At 45.9% G+C, this 16,764-nt stretch overlaps 1 protein-coding gene across 1 annotated transcript in view; it reads right to left on the reverse strand.

Annotated features, from left to right (window-relative positions):
- DUSP15 (dual specificity phosphatase 15) overlaps nucleotides 1-16,764 on the reverse strand; it is a 124,455-nt gene that overhangs the window by 96,856 nt on the left and 10,835 nt on the right. Inside the window, exon 2 of the mRNA XM_078650443.1 lies at nucleotides 13,084-13,117. Within this exon, the coding sequence (XP_078506569.1) occupies nucleotides 13,084-13,117 (34 nt within the window). The remainder of the gene's footprint in view (nucleotides 1-13,083; nucleotides 13,118-16,764) is intronic.

Here is a 16,764-nt window from a genome sequence, read left to right on the forward strand (position 1 = left end):
TAGGGAGGAGTTTATCCATTCCTAGATTCTCTTATTGGCAGCAAGTGGATCGAGTCCCAAGGAGGGTGTAGTATTGCTGAGGGTAAGTATCCAATTATCCTAGTTTAGGTGAGACCCACACTGGCGTTCCCGGGCCGATCCTTTAGGGGGTAAGGATGGGCCAGGGATCGGTCTAAACTGGAATGGCATGGGGAGCAAAAATTGATGGATTTAGGCCCAGATCTCTGTACTGGGGTGAATGTTTGACATTCATCAGCATTCTGTCCATCAATTGTTCTTTTTGAATTTGTCTCCCCGAGTGAAACGGGTATGCCCAGACGTTGGTTCCGTCTGGCTGATGAGAGGTGATGCCCGGAAACCGGTCCTAGGATGCTTGTTTTCAGTCCAGGGAGGACCTGGCCTGGCAGTTCGGAGTGGACTGTTCCAATGGGGAACAGGGTCAAGACTGATTTGTATATGGCTGGGTTCAAACTGGAATGGCATGGTGAGCGAAAAAACGATGGATTAAGGCCCAACTCTCTGTACTGGGGTGAATGTTTGACATTGATCAGCATTCTGTCCATCAATTGTTTTTGGCATAACAAACACCCCAGTATGCCATACGGGGAAGGGGGTTGCAAACCTCCCAAGGCCACTGCCTCTGATAGTGCAAGCTACATCCCGTGTCTAGCTGGCACTGACTTTGATTTTTCAGCATGCTGGTGCTGAGGCTGAGCTACCAGTCTTAGCGTTCATTAAAAACCAGTTTTAAGAATCTACCTGGGGAAGCGGGTGTTGGCCTTCTCAGGGAGTGGGCAGGGATTTCTCATATTATTAAAAGCCAGGTAGAGCAGGGCATGCAGCGAAGGCTATTGTTGCAAAACTGTTATTGCAAGTGTGACGGGTAATTACAGCAATACTTGGAATAATTGTTTTCATTGTGACCTGTTCAACCTGTTTGCTAGTAATAGAGGTGCAAGCTGAATCATCTCTGACATGCTTCTGGGCTCTAATGGACTGAACACATGGGATGCCCTTGGAAGATGCTGGCGGCAGGGCTCCAGTGAAATGGGCATAAGATATTCACGTCAGTGCTCAAAAGAACCTGGCACTTGAAATCCCATGAGAGACCTGTGGTAGGCTGGGCATATGGAGTACCCATGGCAAGGGAAGAAATCTGATTGGATAGACACATGAGATAATGAAGACAGAGCGATGATAAACTGGGCACAGGGCATGTCTTGCACAAGGCACTTCCTGTTAGCTGGTTATATGGCATACACATGGCAGGATTCTGGTGGACTGGGCACATATGCTCCTTATTAGTAAGGGCATTAGAGGCCACTGGTATGGCTGGGCACATGTGCTATCCATCTGATTGGAATGCAAGGAGAGTCAGAAGGCATGTGTAATAGATTTATGCATTATTCATTCACTGTTCAATGACATAGAAAGCCTTTTTTCACGCTCTGTTTTATATAGCTCGAACATGACCCAAAGGTATCAGGTATCAGAGCGCTTTACATGAGCAACAGTTACCTTACACAAGGACACATTCATTTTTGGTAGGCACGAGAAGGTTAAGTGATTTGCCCAGAAGTTGGGCGTCATTGCAGATACTCAAACCCGGTTCCCCAGATTTGAGATCGACCGCCCTAGCCCATTAGGCCACATCCTCTTCCCTGGTGCAAAACATACAAAGTGCAAAAACAGCCTTTCTTTGGAAAGGAAGGGTGCACAAAGTTCCTTAAAGGCATGCAGAATAGCTAAAAACTTTCTGTTGGATCTAATGCTTCTGCCAGGTGTGTGTGTGTGCCCTGTGCACACCAGTAAGGTATGGCACAGATGAGTGCACAGCAGGTGGAAGGGCCGGGTACAGAGAACACTTGAAAGTAGTAAGGCCGGAGAGCAGCCCACACTCAGTTAATATATTAGCAGGAGTCAACTACAACTATTTCGATAAGTTGTTTGAAGCTTTGAAAGACACTGTTGGCCCAGCCAACACGTTTCGTTGATAGGGGGATACCCCAGGACTTCTTCAGGGCTGTCCGGCTTGTTCATCTCTTGATATCCTACACCTCTCTGCCGGTTCTACTTCCGACCCTGCTGGTCCAAAAAGTGTAGCCCACTTAAAATGAGTCTAAAGACCCTCAGTAGTTACAACCTAGTCTTGGGCATACAATCCGACTGAGTTCGGTCCCTATAAATTAAATATGGAATGCCCAACAGAATCGGTCTTCCTGGAGCGAGTGCACTCCAGCGTGTACTATTCCCTTAATCGTCTCGTTGAGCGTAGCCGGGAGTTGATGTTCCACAATGTTTATCAGGGGCGTCGCTATGAATGCTGCAGCAGTTGTAGTGGCACCGGGCCCAGAGGTCCTTTTTGCTGTATTTTACTTCTCCACCATCAGTTACTCTGGCCCTTTTACTTGCTTGGACTGGGACCCATGGCACCCTCGCTACGCCACTGATGGGTATACAGGCATACGTCAAGGATTAAGGTGGCCTCCATGCTTAGGTGGATGGTAATACTAAGGCGTGTGAGACAATGAGTTTGTGAGAGAGCTAATGTATGAGAGTCGGTATGACACCTTGTGGGGCAGCGCGGCTCTCCGTGTCCGGAGGGTGAGGCTGTGGCAGTGTGTACACAGAAACATGCATGCCTCTGGGAGACCTTGTGTTATTGGCAGTGAGTGTGAGCAGGGGCATAATATAAAATGGTGAGAGACAGTGCCATATAAAATGGTGAGTGCAGGATAGGGGATGGTGGGGTGAATAGGAGTGAGAAACAGTAGGGGACAGTTATTGATAGTGTATGTATGTGAGACAATGTCAGAGTGTACATGAGAGGGAGAACATGAAATCAGAATACAAGTAAATATCTGATGTTGGGGATGTAAAGCTAGGCCTAACCTGTTACTGGACTTGTCCAAGTTAGCAATAAATACTGTTACTGAATACAGCAGTGCCTGTTACTGTAAACACAGAATCCAGCAGTACCTGTTACTGCTCATGCAAAGACAGCAGTACTGGTTACTGTGCATGCAGAAGCCAGTAGTACCTGTTACTGTGAATGCAGAAGACAGCAGTATCTGTTACTATGCATGCAGAAGCCAGCAGAACTGGTTACTGTGCATGCAGAAGACAGCAGTAGCTCTTACTGTACATGCAGAAAAAAGAAGTATGTTACTGTACATACAGAAGACAGCAGTATCTGTTACTGTGGATGCAGAAGACAGATGTACTGGTTACTGTGCATGCAGAAGCCAGACGTATCTGTTACTGTGAATGCAGAAGACAGCAGTATCTTTTACTGTGCATGCAGAAGCCAGCGGAACCGGTTACTGGGCATGCAGAAGACAGCAGTAGCTCTTACTGTACATGCAGAAAAAAGAAGTATGTTACTGTACATACAGAAGACAGCAGTATCTGTTACTGTGGATGCAGAAGACAGCTGTACTGGTTACTGTGCATGCAGAAGCCAGAAGTATCTGTTACTGTACATGCAGAAGACAGCAGTACTTATTACTGCAAACCCAGAAGCCAGCAGTACCTGTTACTGTGCATGCAGAAGCCAGCAGTAGCTCTTACTGTACATGCAGAAAAAAGAAGTATGTTACTGTACATACAGAAGACAGCAGTATCTGTTACTGTGGATCCAGAAGACAGCTGTACTGGTTACTGTGCATGCAGAAGCCAGAAGTATCTGTTACTGTACATGCAGAAGACAGCAGTACTTATTACTGCAAACCCAGAAGCCAGCAGTACCTGTTACTGTGCATGCAGAAGCCAGCAGTAGCTCTTACTGTACACCCAGAAAACTGAAGTATATGTTACTGTACATACAGAAGACAGCAGTATCTGTTACTGTGCATGCAGAAGACATCAGTACCAGTTACTGTGTATGCAGAAGCGAGAAGTATCTGTTACTGTAAATGCAGAATGTAGAAGGTCCTGTTACAGTGCATGCAGAATACAGCAGGTCCTGTTACTGTACATTCAGAATACAACAGTACCGGTTACTGTTCATGCAGAAGACAGCAGTACCGGTTACTGTGCATGCAGAAGCCAGAAGTATCTGTTACTGTGCATACAGAAGACAGCAGTACCTGTTACTGTGCATACAGGAGACAGCAGTACCTGTTACTGTGCATGCAGAAGACAGCCGTACTGGTTACTGTGCATGCAGAAGCCAGAAGTATCTGTTACTGTGTATACAGAAGACAGAAGTACCTGTTACTGTGCATACAGAAGACGTAGTACCTGTTACTGTGCATACAAAAGACAGCAGTTCCTGTTATTGTGCATACAGAAGACCGCTGTACCTGTTACTGTGTATGCAGAAGCAAGCAGTACCTGTTACTGGGCATGCAGAAGACAGCAGTACCGATTACTGTGCATGCAGAAGCCAGCAGGTCCTGTTACTGACCTGATAGAAATTGTCTATGTTATTAGAACAATGTGTTTAAATGAACTACATTGCTCTGTTTGTAAAATATGGGGAGAAACCTCCCCAAAAAAAACAGACACGGAGAAATTTAAATTCCATCATGATTGTAGTCAGTGTTAGGGGCCTACTTTAATTTTAAAGAACACCGCATTGCTATCATTTTCCGAAAAGGCATTTGGGGTGAACAGCACCTCTCGTCAAAACGACCTTTTACATGTCAAATTTTGGACAGTGCTACTGATACAAAGCGTTTTCCAGATTCATCTTTAAACAACCCACAGTAAAAACACAAACAATTAGTTTGTCAACCGAGGATTTTTCTGGGGTGTGAGCAGAACATGCTTTTCCTTGGCACTGCTGATGCTAGGCCTTGGCGAAGTCCGCAGAGTTCCGCATAGCGGAACTCTGCGAAGTGACCAAAAATCTCCACCATGCTACGCAGAGTTCCGCAAGTGGCAGAGTGTGTTAGGTCGCTCCATTCGGGCTGATTTTTAGCGCTGGGTGATTGTCCCACAGTGGAAAATCAGCACAAATGGAACCATGCACAGTGCAAGAGGGCGCTGCTTCTTCCTGCTGCTCGGGTATATTTTCTACTCGAGCGGCAGCTTCCTCAACATGAAGCGATGGTTTCTCAACATGAGCAGTCCCGATCATCCACGACCGTCCACGTTGAGAAATCTTGCTGGGAGGTGGTCTAGCATTGGATTTTTTCACGCCCGCCAACTTACCGTTGGTGAGCGCGAGTGGGGACAAAAACTCCTCTCCACGGAGGTTCCGTAGACTCCGCGAACGGAGCAGAGTTTACCACCCAAGCCTAGTGGTCACTCCTGTCCATGTGCGTAGAATCCCGGGTATTCCATCTTTCCATTTAATAAAGCAGTGCATTCTGGGAAATTGTCTTTCTTTACTTACATTTAACCATGGTGAAAAAGAGTTGTAAGAAGTAAGGCCAGGACTGAATATATAATGTTTGGAGTACATGCAAGATTGTGGTAGAGTTGTTACACAGTTGTAATTTAAGGGGCTTCCAAAAATGATCCTGCGTAGAGGACCTGCCATCCTGCATTTGGCCACTGAATGTCCCACCTTCTATGCACGGTTTTGTTGAAGACATTCATTCATGTGCAAGAACAAGCTAACCTTCGTACCACCACACTGCGTATTACAAGGTTGTTCATCCCAACAGAATATTTGTCAATTTACACTGTATAGCTCAGCTCGCCTAATTTTATATTATGTTCTGTGTTTTAAAAATTCTTCTAATTAATTAAGGTCCTGAGGAAGGCGCTATATAGGCCCAGATAGCTGAAACATACTAAGACGACTCTTCGCAACTTTGTTTTAATAAGTACCAACCATTCCTTCTGTCCCTGTTTGTTTTATTCTGTGACTCTATTTTAAATCCAATCACCTAATATTGTATTCCTGATAAGGGTGTGCCTGTTTCTGCATGAATATACATTTGAATGTTTAATGATGTTATGATAATAACATTATTATTTACCTTCCTCCGATACAGATGTACTGTAATAACTTATGTACAGCTTAAAACATCCTCACAATAGATTGATTTAGAACATCAGCTGTGTCTTGGTGATCACTCGTAATAAAGGAATATAAAACCTCAAATTGCACATTGCTCCATTGCTACATTTCTAAACATAACCAAGTAACCAGTCAGAGGGTGTATCTGGAGGCAGGATCTCTGCAGGATTACCTGACAAGCTTAACAATGTTCTCTGGCAAGCGACAATGACCAGCATTAGGGTTGGAGGGACTTCTGAGAGGCACACTTCACAACATCAGCCGCAACTATGAGTACTTTTTATTAGGACTCAAAGAGATCACCTATAAGTTCCTCCAAGCCCAGGGACTGGTGCCTTACACTACTCTCCTATTTGAGGACCAATAAACTCTCCAGTCAGTGATCTTCAACTATCTCCTATCAGCCACACTCTCCGACCAGAACACTTCAGTATCCTCCTATCAGAGATTCCATCTCTCTCCTATCGGAGCTCCTCGGCACTCTCTACCAGAACAGCTCAGTATTCTAATGTCCAAGCTCCTGTTACTCTCCTGTCATGTCTTCTCAGTACTCACCAATCAGAATACTTCAATATCCTTCTATCAGGGATTATACTACTCTCCTATCAGAGCTCCTCGGCACTCTCTACCAGAACAGCTCAGTATTCTAATGTCTAAGCTCCTGTTACTCTCCTGTCATGGCTTCTCAGTACTCTCCAACCAGAATACTTCAATATCCTTCTATCAGAGATTCTACTACTCTCCCATCGGAGCTCCTCGGTACTCTCTTCCAGAACACTTCCGTATTCTAATGTCCGAGATCCTGTTACTCTCCCGTCATAGCTTCTCAGTACTCTCTACCAGAACACTTCAGTATCCTTCTATCAGAGATTCTACTACTCTCCTATCGGAGCTCCTCGGTACTCTCTTCCAGAACACTTCCGTATTCTAATGTCCGAGATCCTGTTACTCTCCCGTCATAGCTTCTCAGTACTCTCTACCAGAACACTTCAGTATCCTTCTATCAGAGATTCTACTACTCTCCTATCGGAGCTCTTCGGTACTCTTTTCCAGAACACTTCCGTATTCTAATGTCCGAGATCCTGTTACTCTCCCATCATTGCTTCACAGTACTCTCCAACCAGAATACTTCAATATCCTTCTATCAGAGATTCTACTACTCTCCTATCGGAGCTCCTCGGTACTCTCTTCCAGAACACTTCCGTATTCTACTGTCCAAGCTCCTGTTACTCTCCTGTCATGGTTTCTCAGTACTCACCAACCAGAATACCTCAATATCCTTCCATCAGAGATTCTACTACTCGCCCATCGGAGCTCCTCGGTACTCTCTTCCAGAACACTTCCGTATTCTAATGTCCGAGATCCTGTTACTCTCCCATCATAGCTTCTCAGTACTCTCTACCAGAACACTTCAGTATCCTTCTATCAGAGATTCTACTACTCTCCTATCGGAGCTCCTCTGTACTCTCTTCCAGAACACTACCGTATTCCAATGTCTGAGATCCTGTTACTCTCCCGTCATTGCTTCACAGTACTCTCCAACCAGAATTCTACAATATCCTTCTATCAGAGATTCTACTACTCTCCTATTGGAGCTCCTCAGTACTCTCTTCCAGAACACTTCCGTATTCTAATGTCCAAGCTCCTGTTACTCTCCTGTCATAGCTTCTCAGTACTCTCCAACCAGAATACTTCAATATCCTTCCATCAGAGATTCTACTACTCTCCTATTGGAGCTCCTCAGTACTCTCTTCCAGAACACTTCCGTATTCTAATGTCCAAGCTCCTGTTACTCTCCTGTCATAGCTTCTCAGTACTCACCAACCAGAATTCTACAATATCCTTCTATCAGAGATTCCACTACTCTCCAATCAGAGCTCTTCAGCCCTCTGTACCAGAACACTTCAGTATCCTCCTATCAGAGATTCCACTACTTTCCTGTCGGAGCTCCTCAGCTCAGCACTCTCTACTAGAATACTTCAGTATTCTTAAGTACAAACTCCTGTTACTCTCCTGTCATAGATTCTCAGTACTCTCCAACCGAACACTTAGGGGTTCTCCTATCAGAATTTCCACTACTCTTCTATCAGAGCACCTCAGAACTCTCCTAGCTGAACGCGTCAGTACTCTCCTAGTAGAGCTCCTGTTACTCTACTGACATAGCTACTCAGTAAACCTCTACCAGAAAACATTCGTTTTCTTTTAGCAGAGCTCTGTGTTATTCTTCTGTCAGTGCTCCTCTCTTCTCTACTATCACAGCCACTCTCCCATCAGAACACTTCAGTAGTCCCCTATCGGTGCTCATCAGTACTTTTCTATCAGAACTTGTTGCTCTCCTGTCGGATCTCCTCAATACTCTCCTGTCAGAGTTCCTGTTACTCTCCTATCAGAGTTCCTCAGTACTCTTCAGTATCAGTGGTCCTATCTAGTCTCGGACTATTGTCCCACCAGAGATTTTCAATAATCTCTGATAGCAGTTCTCATTTCTCTCCTAACAGACCTCCTCAGTTCTCTATTAGAACTCCTCAATACTCATCTGTCAGAGCTCCTGTTACTCTCCTATCAGAGTTCCTCTAGCTTCTTCTGTAAGAGCTGTCCATTAGCCTTCTAACAGAGCCCATCCCTACTTTCCTACGTAGCCTCCTACTCAACACTCTCCTATCAGTGGTCCTAGTTTCTCTACTATCAGATCTCTGTGTTACTCCCCTACCAGAGGTCTCTGTACCCTCCTGCGTGCCAGTGCTCCTCGGGTACCCTCCTACTAGTGCTCCTCTGTACTATCCTATCAGTGCTCCTTGTTTCTCTATCAGAGGTCTCTGTACCCTCCTACCAGAGCTTCCTGTACCCTCCTACCAGTGCTCCTCAGTACTCTCCTATCAGTTATCCTCATTTCTCTACTATCACAGCTCCTCGTTACTCCCCTGCCAGAGCTCTCTGTACCCTCCTACCAGTGCTCCTCGGTACGCTCCTATCAGTGCTTCGAGGTACTCTGCTATCAGTGCTCCTCCTTTCTCACTATCACAGCCCCTCATTACTCCCCTGCCAGAGCTCCTTGTTACTCCCCTGCCAGAGCTCTCTGTACACTCCTACCAGTGCTCCTCAGTACTCTCCTATCAGTGCTCCTCCTTTCTCTACTATCACAGCTCCTCGTTACTACCCTAACAGAGCTCTCTGTACCCTCCTACTAGTGCTCCTCTGTACCCTCCTCCCAGTGCTCCTCTGTACTCTCCTATCAGTGCTCCTCATTTCTCAACTATCAGAGCTCCTTGTTGCTCCCCTACCAGAGCTCTCTATACCCTCCTACCACAGCTACTCTGTACCCTCCTACCAGTGCTTGTTGTTCCTCTACTATCAGAGCTCCTCGGTACCCTCCAACCAGTGCTCCTCGGTACTCTCCTATCAGTGCTCCTAGTTTCTCTACTATCAAAGCTCCTTGTTACTCCCCTACCAGAGCTCTCTGTACCCTCCTACCAGTGCTCCTTGTTACTCTCTTATCAGTGCTCCTTGTTTCTCTATCAGAGCTCTCTGTACATTCCTACCAGTGCTCCTCTGTACTCTCATATCAGTGCTCCTCATTTCTCAACTATCACAGATCCTCATTGCTCCCCTACCAGAGCTCCTCGTACCCTCCTGCCAGGGCTCCTCGGTACCCTCCTACCAGTGCTCCTCGATACTCTCCTATCAGTGCTCCTAGTTTCTCTGCTATCAGAGCTCCTTGTTACTTCCCTACAAGAGCTCTCTGTACCCTCCTACCTGTGCTCCTCTGTACTCTCCTACCAGTGCTCCCCCTTTCTCTACTATCACAGCTCCTCGTTCATCCCCTGCCAGAGCTCTCTGTACCCTCCTACCAGTGCTCCTCTGTACCCTCCTACCAGAGCTTCCTGTCCCCTCCTACCAGTGCTCCTCAGTACGCTCCTATGATTGCTCCTCATTTCTCTACTCTCAGAGCTCCTCGTTACTCCCCTGCCAGATGCTCTGTACCCTCCTGCCACTGCTCCTCTGTACTCTCCTATCAGTGCTCCTCCTTTATTTTATTATTTATTTAGAAAGTTGTGTGTAGCGCGAACGTGACCCTAGAGGGTATCAGAGCGCTTCACATGAAGAGAATACGATTAGAAATTGGTCTGATCAACATGCAAACATGTGCATGAGAGCCGAACATATCATAAGTTAAAAATAGGATAATGTGGTTGGACTGGAATAAAGCCAGTACTAGGAAGGACAATCTACATAAGAGTTTGGTATCTATACCTTTTCAATGTCACCGATATATTGACTTAGGGTAAGAACTTAGTCAGTCCATAAGATTTGGCTTCTCTTTTGAAGGCGGAGGTAGAGGAAACTAGGCGAAGGTCCGGTGGTAAAGAGTTCTATATCTTGGGTGCGATAGCCGAGAATGCTCTAGCCCCAGTTTTCTTTTTGTGGGTTCATTGGGGTTTCAGAGGCAAGGTGAGCGCGCTTCGTGAGGATCTGGTCCCCCCTGATTTTTTTAGCTATTGGGCCATGTAACTGGGGGTTTTGAAGAGTAACGCTTTGTGCGTCATGCAAGCAATTTTCAGTTGGATTCTTGCTTTGTACGGTAGCCAGTTTAAGGTCTTTAGGGCTGGTGCGATGTGCTCATTTCTTTTTGTTCTGAGGACAAGTCTTGCTGCTGTGTTGAGGGAGGCTCTTAGTGGAGTCAGTTTGTATCTAGGTAGGCCACATAGTGTGGCACTACCATAATCCAGTCTGGGTAATACTAGGGTTTGGACCGCTTGTTTTAGATCTTCGTGAGGTAGGTAGGGTTTAAGTTTCAGCAGTTGGTAGTTTGGTCCTTTGGTGGCTGCACTAATGTGATTCTGCATATTTAGGTGTTTGTCTAATGTAATACCTAAGGATCTGGTAGAGTCTATGATGTGGGGCGAGCATTTGAGGGCTTTGAGATGATTTAACCACAGATCAATATTGAGGTTCTCCACTATCACAGCTCCTCGTTACTCCCCTGCCAGAGCTCTCTGTACCCTCCTACCAGTGCTCCTCTGTACCCTCCTAGCAGTGCTCCTCTGTACCCTCTTACCAGTGCTCCTCATTTTTCTACTATCAGAGCTCCTCGATACCCTCCTACCAGTGCTCCTCAGTACTCTCCTATTATTCCCCTAACAGAGCTCTCTGTACCCTAATACCAGTGCTCCTCTGTACTCTCCTACCAGTGCTCCTCTGTACCCTCCTACCAGTGCTCCTCGTTTTTCTACTATCAGAGCTCCTCGATACCCTCCTACCAGTGCTCCTCAGTACTCTCCTATTATTCCCCTAACAGAGCTCTCTGTACCCTCCTACCAGTGCTCATCTGTACCCTCCTATCAGTGCTCCTAATATTTCTACTATCACAGCTCCTCGTTACTCCCCTACCAGAGCTCTCTGTACCCTAATACCAGTGCTCCTTTGTACTCTCCTACCAGTGCTCCTCTGTACCCTCCTACCAGTGCTCCTTGTTTCTCTACTATCAGAGCTCCTCGATACCCTCCTACCAGTGCTCCTCGGTACTCTCCTATTACTCCCCTAACAGAGCTCTCTGTACCCTCCTACCAGTGCTCCCCAGCACTCTCCCATCAGATCTCCTCATTACTCCCCTACCAGAGCTCTATGTACCCTCCTACCAATGCTCCTCTGTACTCTCCTATCAGTTCTCCTCCTTTCTCTACTATCACAGCTCCTCGTTACGCCTCTACCAGTGCTTTCTGTACCCTCCTACCAGTGCTCCTCGGTACCCTCCTACCAGTGCTCCTCGGTACCCTCCTATCAGTGCTTTCTGTACCCTCCTACCAGTGCTCCTCGGTACTCTCCTACCAGTGCTCCTCAGTACCCTCCTACCAGTGCTTTCTGTACCCTCCTACCAGTGCTCCTCGGTACCCTCCTACCAGTGCTCCTCAGAGCCCTCCTACCAATGCCCCTCAGTACTCTCCTATCAGTGCTCATCCTTTCTCTACTATCACAGCTCCTCGTTACTCCCCTGCCAGAGCTCTCTGTACCCTCTTACCTGTGCTCCTCGGTACCCTCCTACCAGTGCTTCTTGGTACTCTCCTACCAGTGCTCCTTGGTACTCTCCTATCAGTGCTCCTCGTTTCTCTATAATCAGAGCTCCTCGTTACTCCCCTACCAGAGCTCTCTGTACCCTCCTACCAGTGCTACTCAGTACCCTCCTACCACTGCTCCTCAGTACCCTCCTACCCATGCTCCTCAGTACTCTCTTATCAGTGCTCATCCTTTCTCTACTATCACAGCTCATTGTTACTCCCCTGCCAGTGCTCTTCGGTACCCTCCTACCAGTGCTCCTCGTTACTTCCCTACCAGTGCTCCTTGTTTCTCTATAATCAGAGCTCCTCGTTACTCCCCTACCAGTGCTCTTCGGTACCCTCCTACCAGTGCTCCTTGGTACTCCTCTACCAGTGCTCCTCCTTTTTCTACTATCACAGTTCCTCGTTACTCCCTTGCCAGAGCGCTCTGTATCCTCCTACCAGTGCTCCTCTTTACTCTCCTACTAGTGCTCCTCGGTACTCTCCTATCACAGCTCCTCATTACTCTACTATCAGAGCTCCTCGTTACTACCCTATCAGAGCTCTCTGTACACTCCTACCAGTCGTCCTCGGTACTCTCCTATCATTGCTCTTGTTTCTCAACTATAAGAGCTTCTCCTTACTCCCCTATCAGTGCTCCTCAGTACTTTCCTATCACAGCTCCTCGTTTCTCTGTTAACAGAGCTCGTAGGTACTGTCCTACCAGTCCTCCTCTTTACTCTCCTATCAGAGCTCCTTGTTTTCCCCTACCAGAGCTCTCTGTACACTCCTACCAATGCTCCTCGGTACTTTCCTATCAGTGCTCATCCTTTCTCTACTATCACAGCTCCTCGTTACTCCCCTACCAGAGCTCTCTGTACACTCCTACCAATGCTCCTCGGTACTTTCCTATCACAGCTCCTCGTTTCTTTACCATCAGAGCTCATAGGTACTGTCCTACCCAGCCTCCTCAGAACTCTCCTATGAGAGCTTCTCAGTACTCTTTTATCATTATAGCCCAGTACTCTCCGGTCATAGTTCCTCTGTACTCACCTAGTAGAACTTTATGCAACTCACCTACAAGACTTCCAAGGTAGAGACTGGGGAGAATCTGAAATCAAGGAAGCAAAACAAAGTAGTCAGACACACTGCCTCTGTGGGGGATCATCCACAGACCCTACCACCCAACACAGACCTCCCCATCTCCTCTGTGAAGAATTGGCCCCTGCACCCACAGTCAGACAAACCTCCTCTTAGAAGCCACCCCCCGGCCCCCATAAACCTTCCAATCTCCTCTGTGAAGGATCGACTCCAGACTTACCAACTCACACGGTACCATTGTGTGTCACACGATTTCGGCGGTCACCCGGTGAGGAGCTGAAATCACACGGTGGCAGGAAAAACAAAGGTGGGCGTAGTTCGCGAAGTAGCGCTACGTGAAGTGCACTTCGCACTACGCGAGCTACGTGTAGCACCACGCGAACTGCATAGTAGCATGTTGGCAATGTGCAATCATTGAAAACGGCATCTTGCACAGTGCAAGCTGTACTTTTCTGCCGCTCGAGTAGATTTTTACTCGAGCTGCAGCTTTCTCAACGCGGACTGGTAGTTTCTCATCGCGATCGGTCGCGAGCATGCGCGACCACTCACAATGAGAAACCTGACCTGAGCGTAGTGCTTTGCCCAGGGTTAAAACCACTGCAAACAATGTATTTTCAGATGGTTTTCAGAGGCTGTAAGCAACCGATGTCCATAAAAGGTGTGAAAACACCCCAGGACATCGGCAACAGCCTCAATTACCCTTTGTTTTTGGTTTGTTTTGGAGGGGATGGGGGTCTTGGTGAGGGGCAGAGTGCCTCTTAGTCAACTCTTGGCACCTGGCCCCATCCCCTCGAAGTCCCGCCCTCTCCTCACCGATGAAAATATTTTTTAACGTTGGTAGGTATGGCACCCCCAACCCCACAGTCAGACACATTTCCTCTGTGAGGACCACCGGACCCCCATAAACATCCTCATCTCCTCTGTGAGCGATCAGTACCTCACTCTCAACAAACCTCCCACCTTCTCTCTGAGGCTGCAAACTGCTCCCAGACCTTTTTTCTAAGTGTGCATCTCACCTTTTTAGGTCAAGCAAGGGCAGCACATGCACTGTTGTGAGTCATGCTTAGGCTGTGGGGTTTTAGGTTTAAACCTATAATAACTGATAAAACCCCACTGAAAGAGAAATAGCCCTCACCAGTGAAAACATATAAACACTGAAAAAACACCTGCACAACCACAAACTAAATGCCATTCAAAGAAAGGAAAAAGAGAGTGAAAGAGTCATTTATTTTCTTCCTGATGGGGCCAATACAATGTAACGTTGTTATACAAGCTAGCAGTAACAAAGCCTGGGCTAACATTATTCTTCTTAAGTTTTGTTATTTAGGGATGCCACTAAAATATTGTTTCTCCTTCCTTTTGCTTTTTTCAGTTTTGTGGTCTTTGGTCTAAAGATGCAGGGGTTAGAAGCATGTTTTAGGTCTCGTTTAATTATTTTATAAACTGTAGAGAATCAGGAAATATCAAATCATATTTGATATTTTGGCTGCGTTTGATTCTTTCACTGTTAGGTAAAATGGCTTGTTTCATAAGAAGCTTTCCTGATATGTGTAATCACATTTACCCACCGAGAATGGGAAATAACCCTTAATACATCAGCCCACAGTTTCTAGTGGGTCAGTATTGACAGTAGGTGAATTGCCAACACCTCAGGATTTAAACATTTAATGCAAGGTATAATGACAAGTATATGTATAAAGAGTGCAATCACCAAGCATCAAGGATATGGATGAAAACGGGACAACAGACTTTTGGAAAACATGGAACGCAGTGTCACTTGGAATGCTCTGCAAAAATGTTCTTTCCAAGTTCAACAAAGATTGGAGTGATATTGTTTGTATTTGGAGCGATTCAGCTACATATATGAAAAAGTTGTGTGATGACCTGTCAAAATTGATACCTGAACTGATGTGATTCCCTGTAGGAGATCCTTGCCACTTGTTAGATGATATGCTGAAAGCATCTTTGCAATCTTCAGAGTTAATGAGGGATGCTATTGACTTTTTCAGCCCATCTGGTGCACTGTTTCCTTATGCACAGGAACTAAAATGCTAAGATTTATAATTTTGTGCTTTGTGTGACATCAAAGAAAGAGCCATCTCAACTGTGTCCCTTAGCTGATGGTTCTCACTCCAAGGGGCTATGAATGCTATATTATCCATGTGGCAACCGTTTACAGAATGTTTGCTGAGTGATGGTGCCAAAGGCAAGAAATGTGAGGATCTTTGGTCGCATAAACATAATAATGTGAAAAAAGTGCACTCTACTGCATTATTAGATTTTTACAGGAAAACATAACGTCTGTAGTGGACATATTTAAAAAAAAACTAGAGCTTGAAAAAAGCCTTTTCTGCCAAGTGTTCAGCATAATTGGTGTAGATGTGAAACCTCTCCTTATGAGTAGGCTGGGCAACACCTTTAGTGACTTTGGCACAGCAACCAGTATTGGCAGGGAAAGCTATGTCAGTGGCCAGAGTTGACAAATTGTCTACTGGCTGTTTTGGAGTTGCCCGTCTCAAGTGCCAATGTTGAGAGGGTCTTTTCACAGAAGTTTACATGGGAAGGAAAGGGCGAGCGCACATGACCAAAGACTCACTGAAAAAGTATTGTATGGTGTATTACAATAAGTTTAATTTGCAAAACTCTATTTGGCCCTCATATACACTATACGTACATTGTCTATATATCATGTTCTATAAGTGCAGAAAGCAAGCAATAATAAAAGCAAAACGTTCCATAAACACCGGAAAAACACTTTTTCTGTTGTGTTTTAGTGGCGCGAAAATGTGTAACTACTGATAACAACTGTTTTTTAAGGTATTGAAAACACTGAAAAAACCCCACCAGAATTTACCAAGAATAGAAACTGAAAACAGGAAAACCTAGTCATGCTGTATTAGGGTTAGGCATACAAGCTCTACCCATTTCCCCGCCCATCCTTTTATTTGGCTACTGCTACTGTCCTTGCTAAATCATTGCTTTTCATTTGTGAATAGGCTTGTTAGTCCCTCCTTGGTACTGCCTTGTCTGCATTTGTAACCTCCCATAACGACTGGATCTTTTACTTGTCTTGTTACACGGTCTGCTTTTTAAGTCAGTAAGCTCTATTTTGCTTAATGAATAATGGGGACAGTGGTGGCTGCTTCTTCTATATGCAGCAGGCCCACATGGCACTTGCGGGACAAGGGCGGCTGCTTCTTGTATGGAGCACTATGCACCCTTGCACTTTTAAAGTGGCTGCCCCACCCTACCTCTCCACACAGCACTCACAGGACAATGGCGGCCACGTCTTCATTTTTAAACTTTTAAGCTTTTTTCATTTTTAAACTTTTAAGATGAGTGTGGTGCCTGCTTCAGGGACACCTCGGTCGGGTTCAGGTTTTTTAAAAATGAAATGCTGAGCGTGGCGCCCGCTTCAGGGACACCGTGCTCGGTTTCAAATTTTCTTTTTTACTTAAATGCTGATCGGCACCGGCTTTAGGGACCGTGCTTGGTTTCAGGTTTTTTTTTATTAAATGCTGAGTGCCGCGCTTGCTTCAGGTACACCGCACTCGGTTTCAGTTTTTTTTTTTTTTAATACTTAAATGCTGGGTCGGCACCCGCTTCAGGGACACGCGCTCTGTTTTAGCCTTTTTTTTGCACTTTAAACTTTCATGC

This window comes from Lissotriton helveticus, chromosome 7 (genome assembly GCF_964261635.1).
Source record: "Lissotriton helveticus chromosome 7, aLisHel1.1, whole genome shotgun sequence".
Taxonomy (NCBI): domain Eukaryota; kingdom Metazoa; phylum Chordata; class Amphibia; order Caudata; family Salamandridae; genus Lissotriton; species Lissotriton helveticus.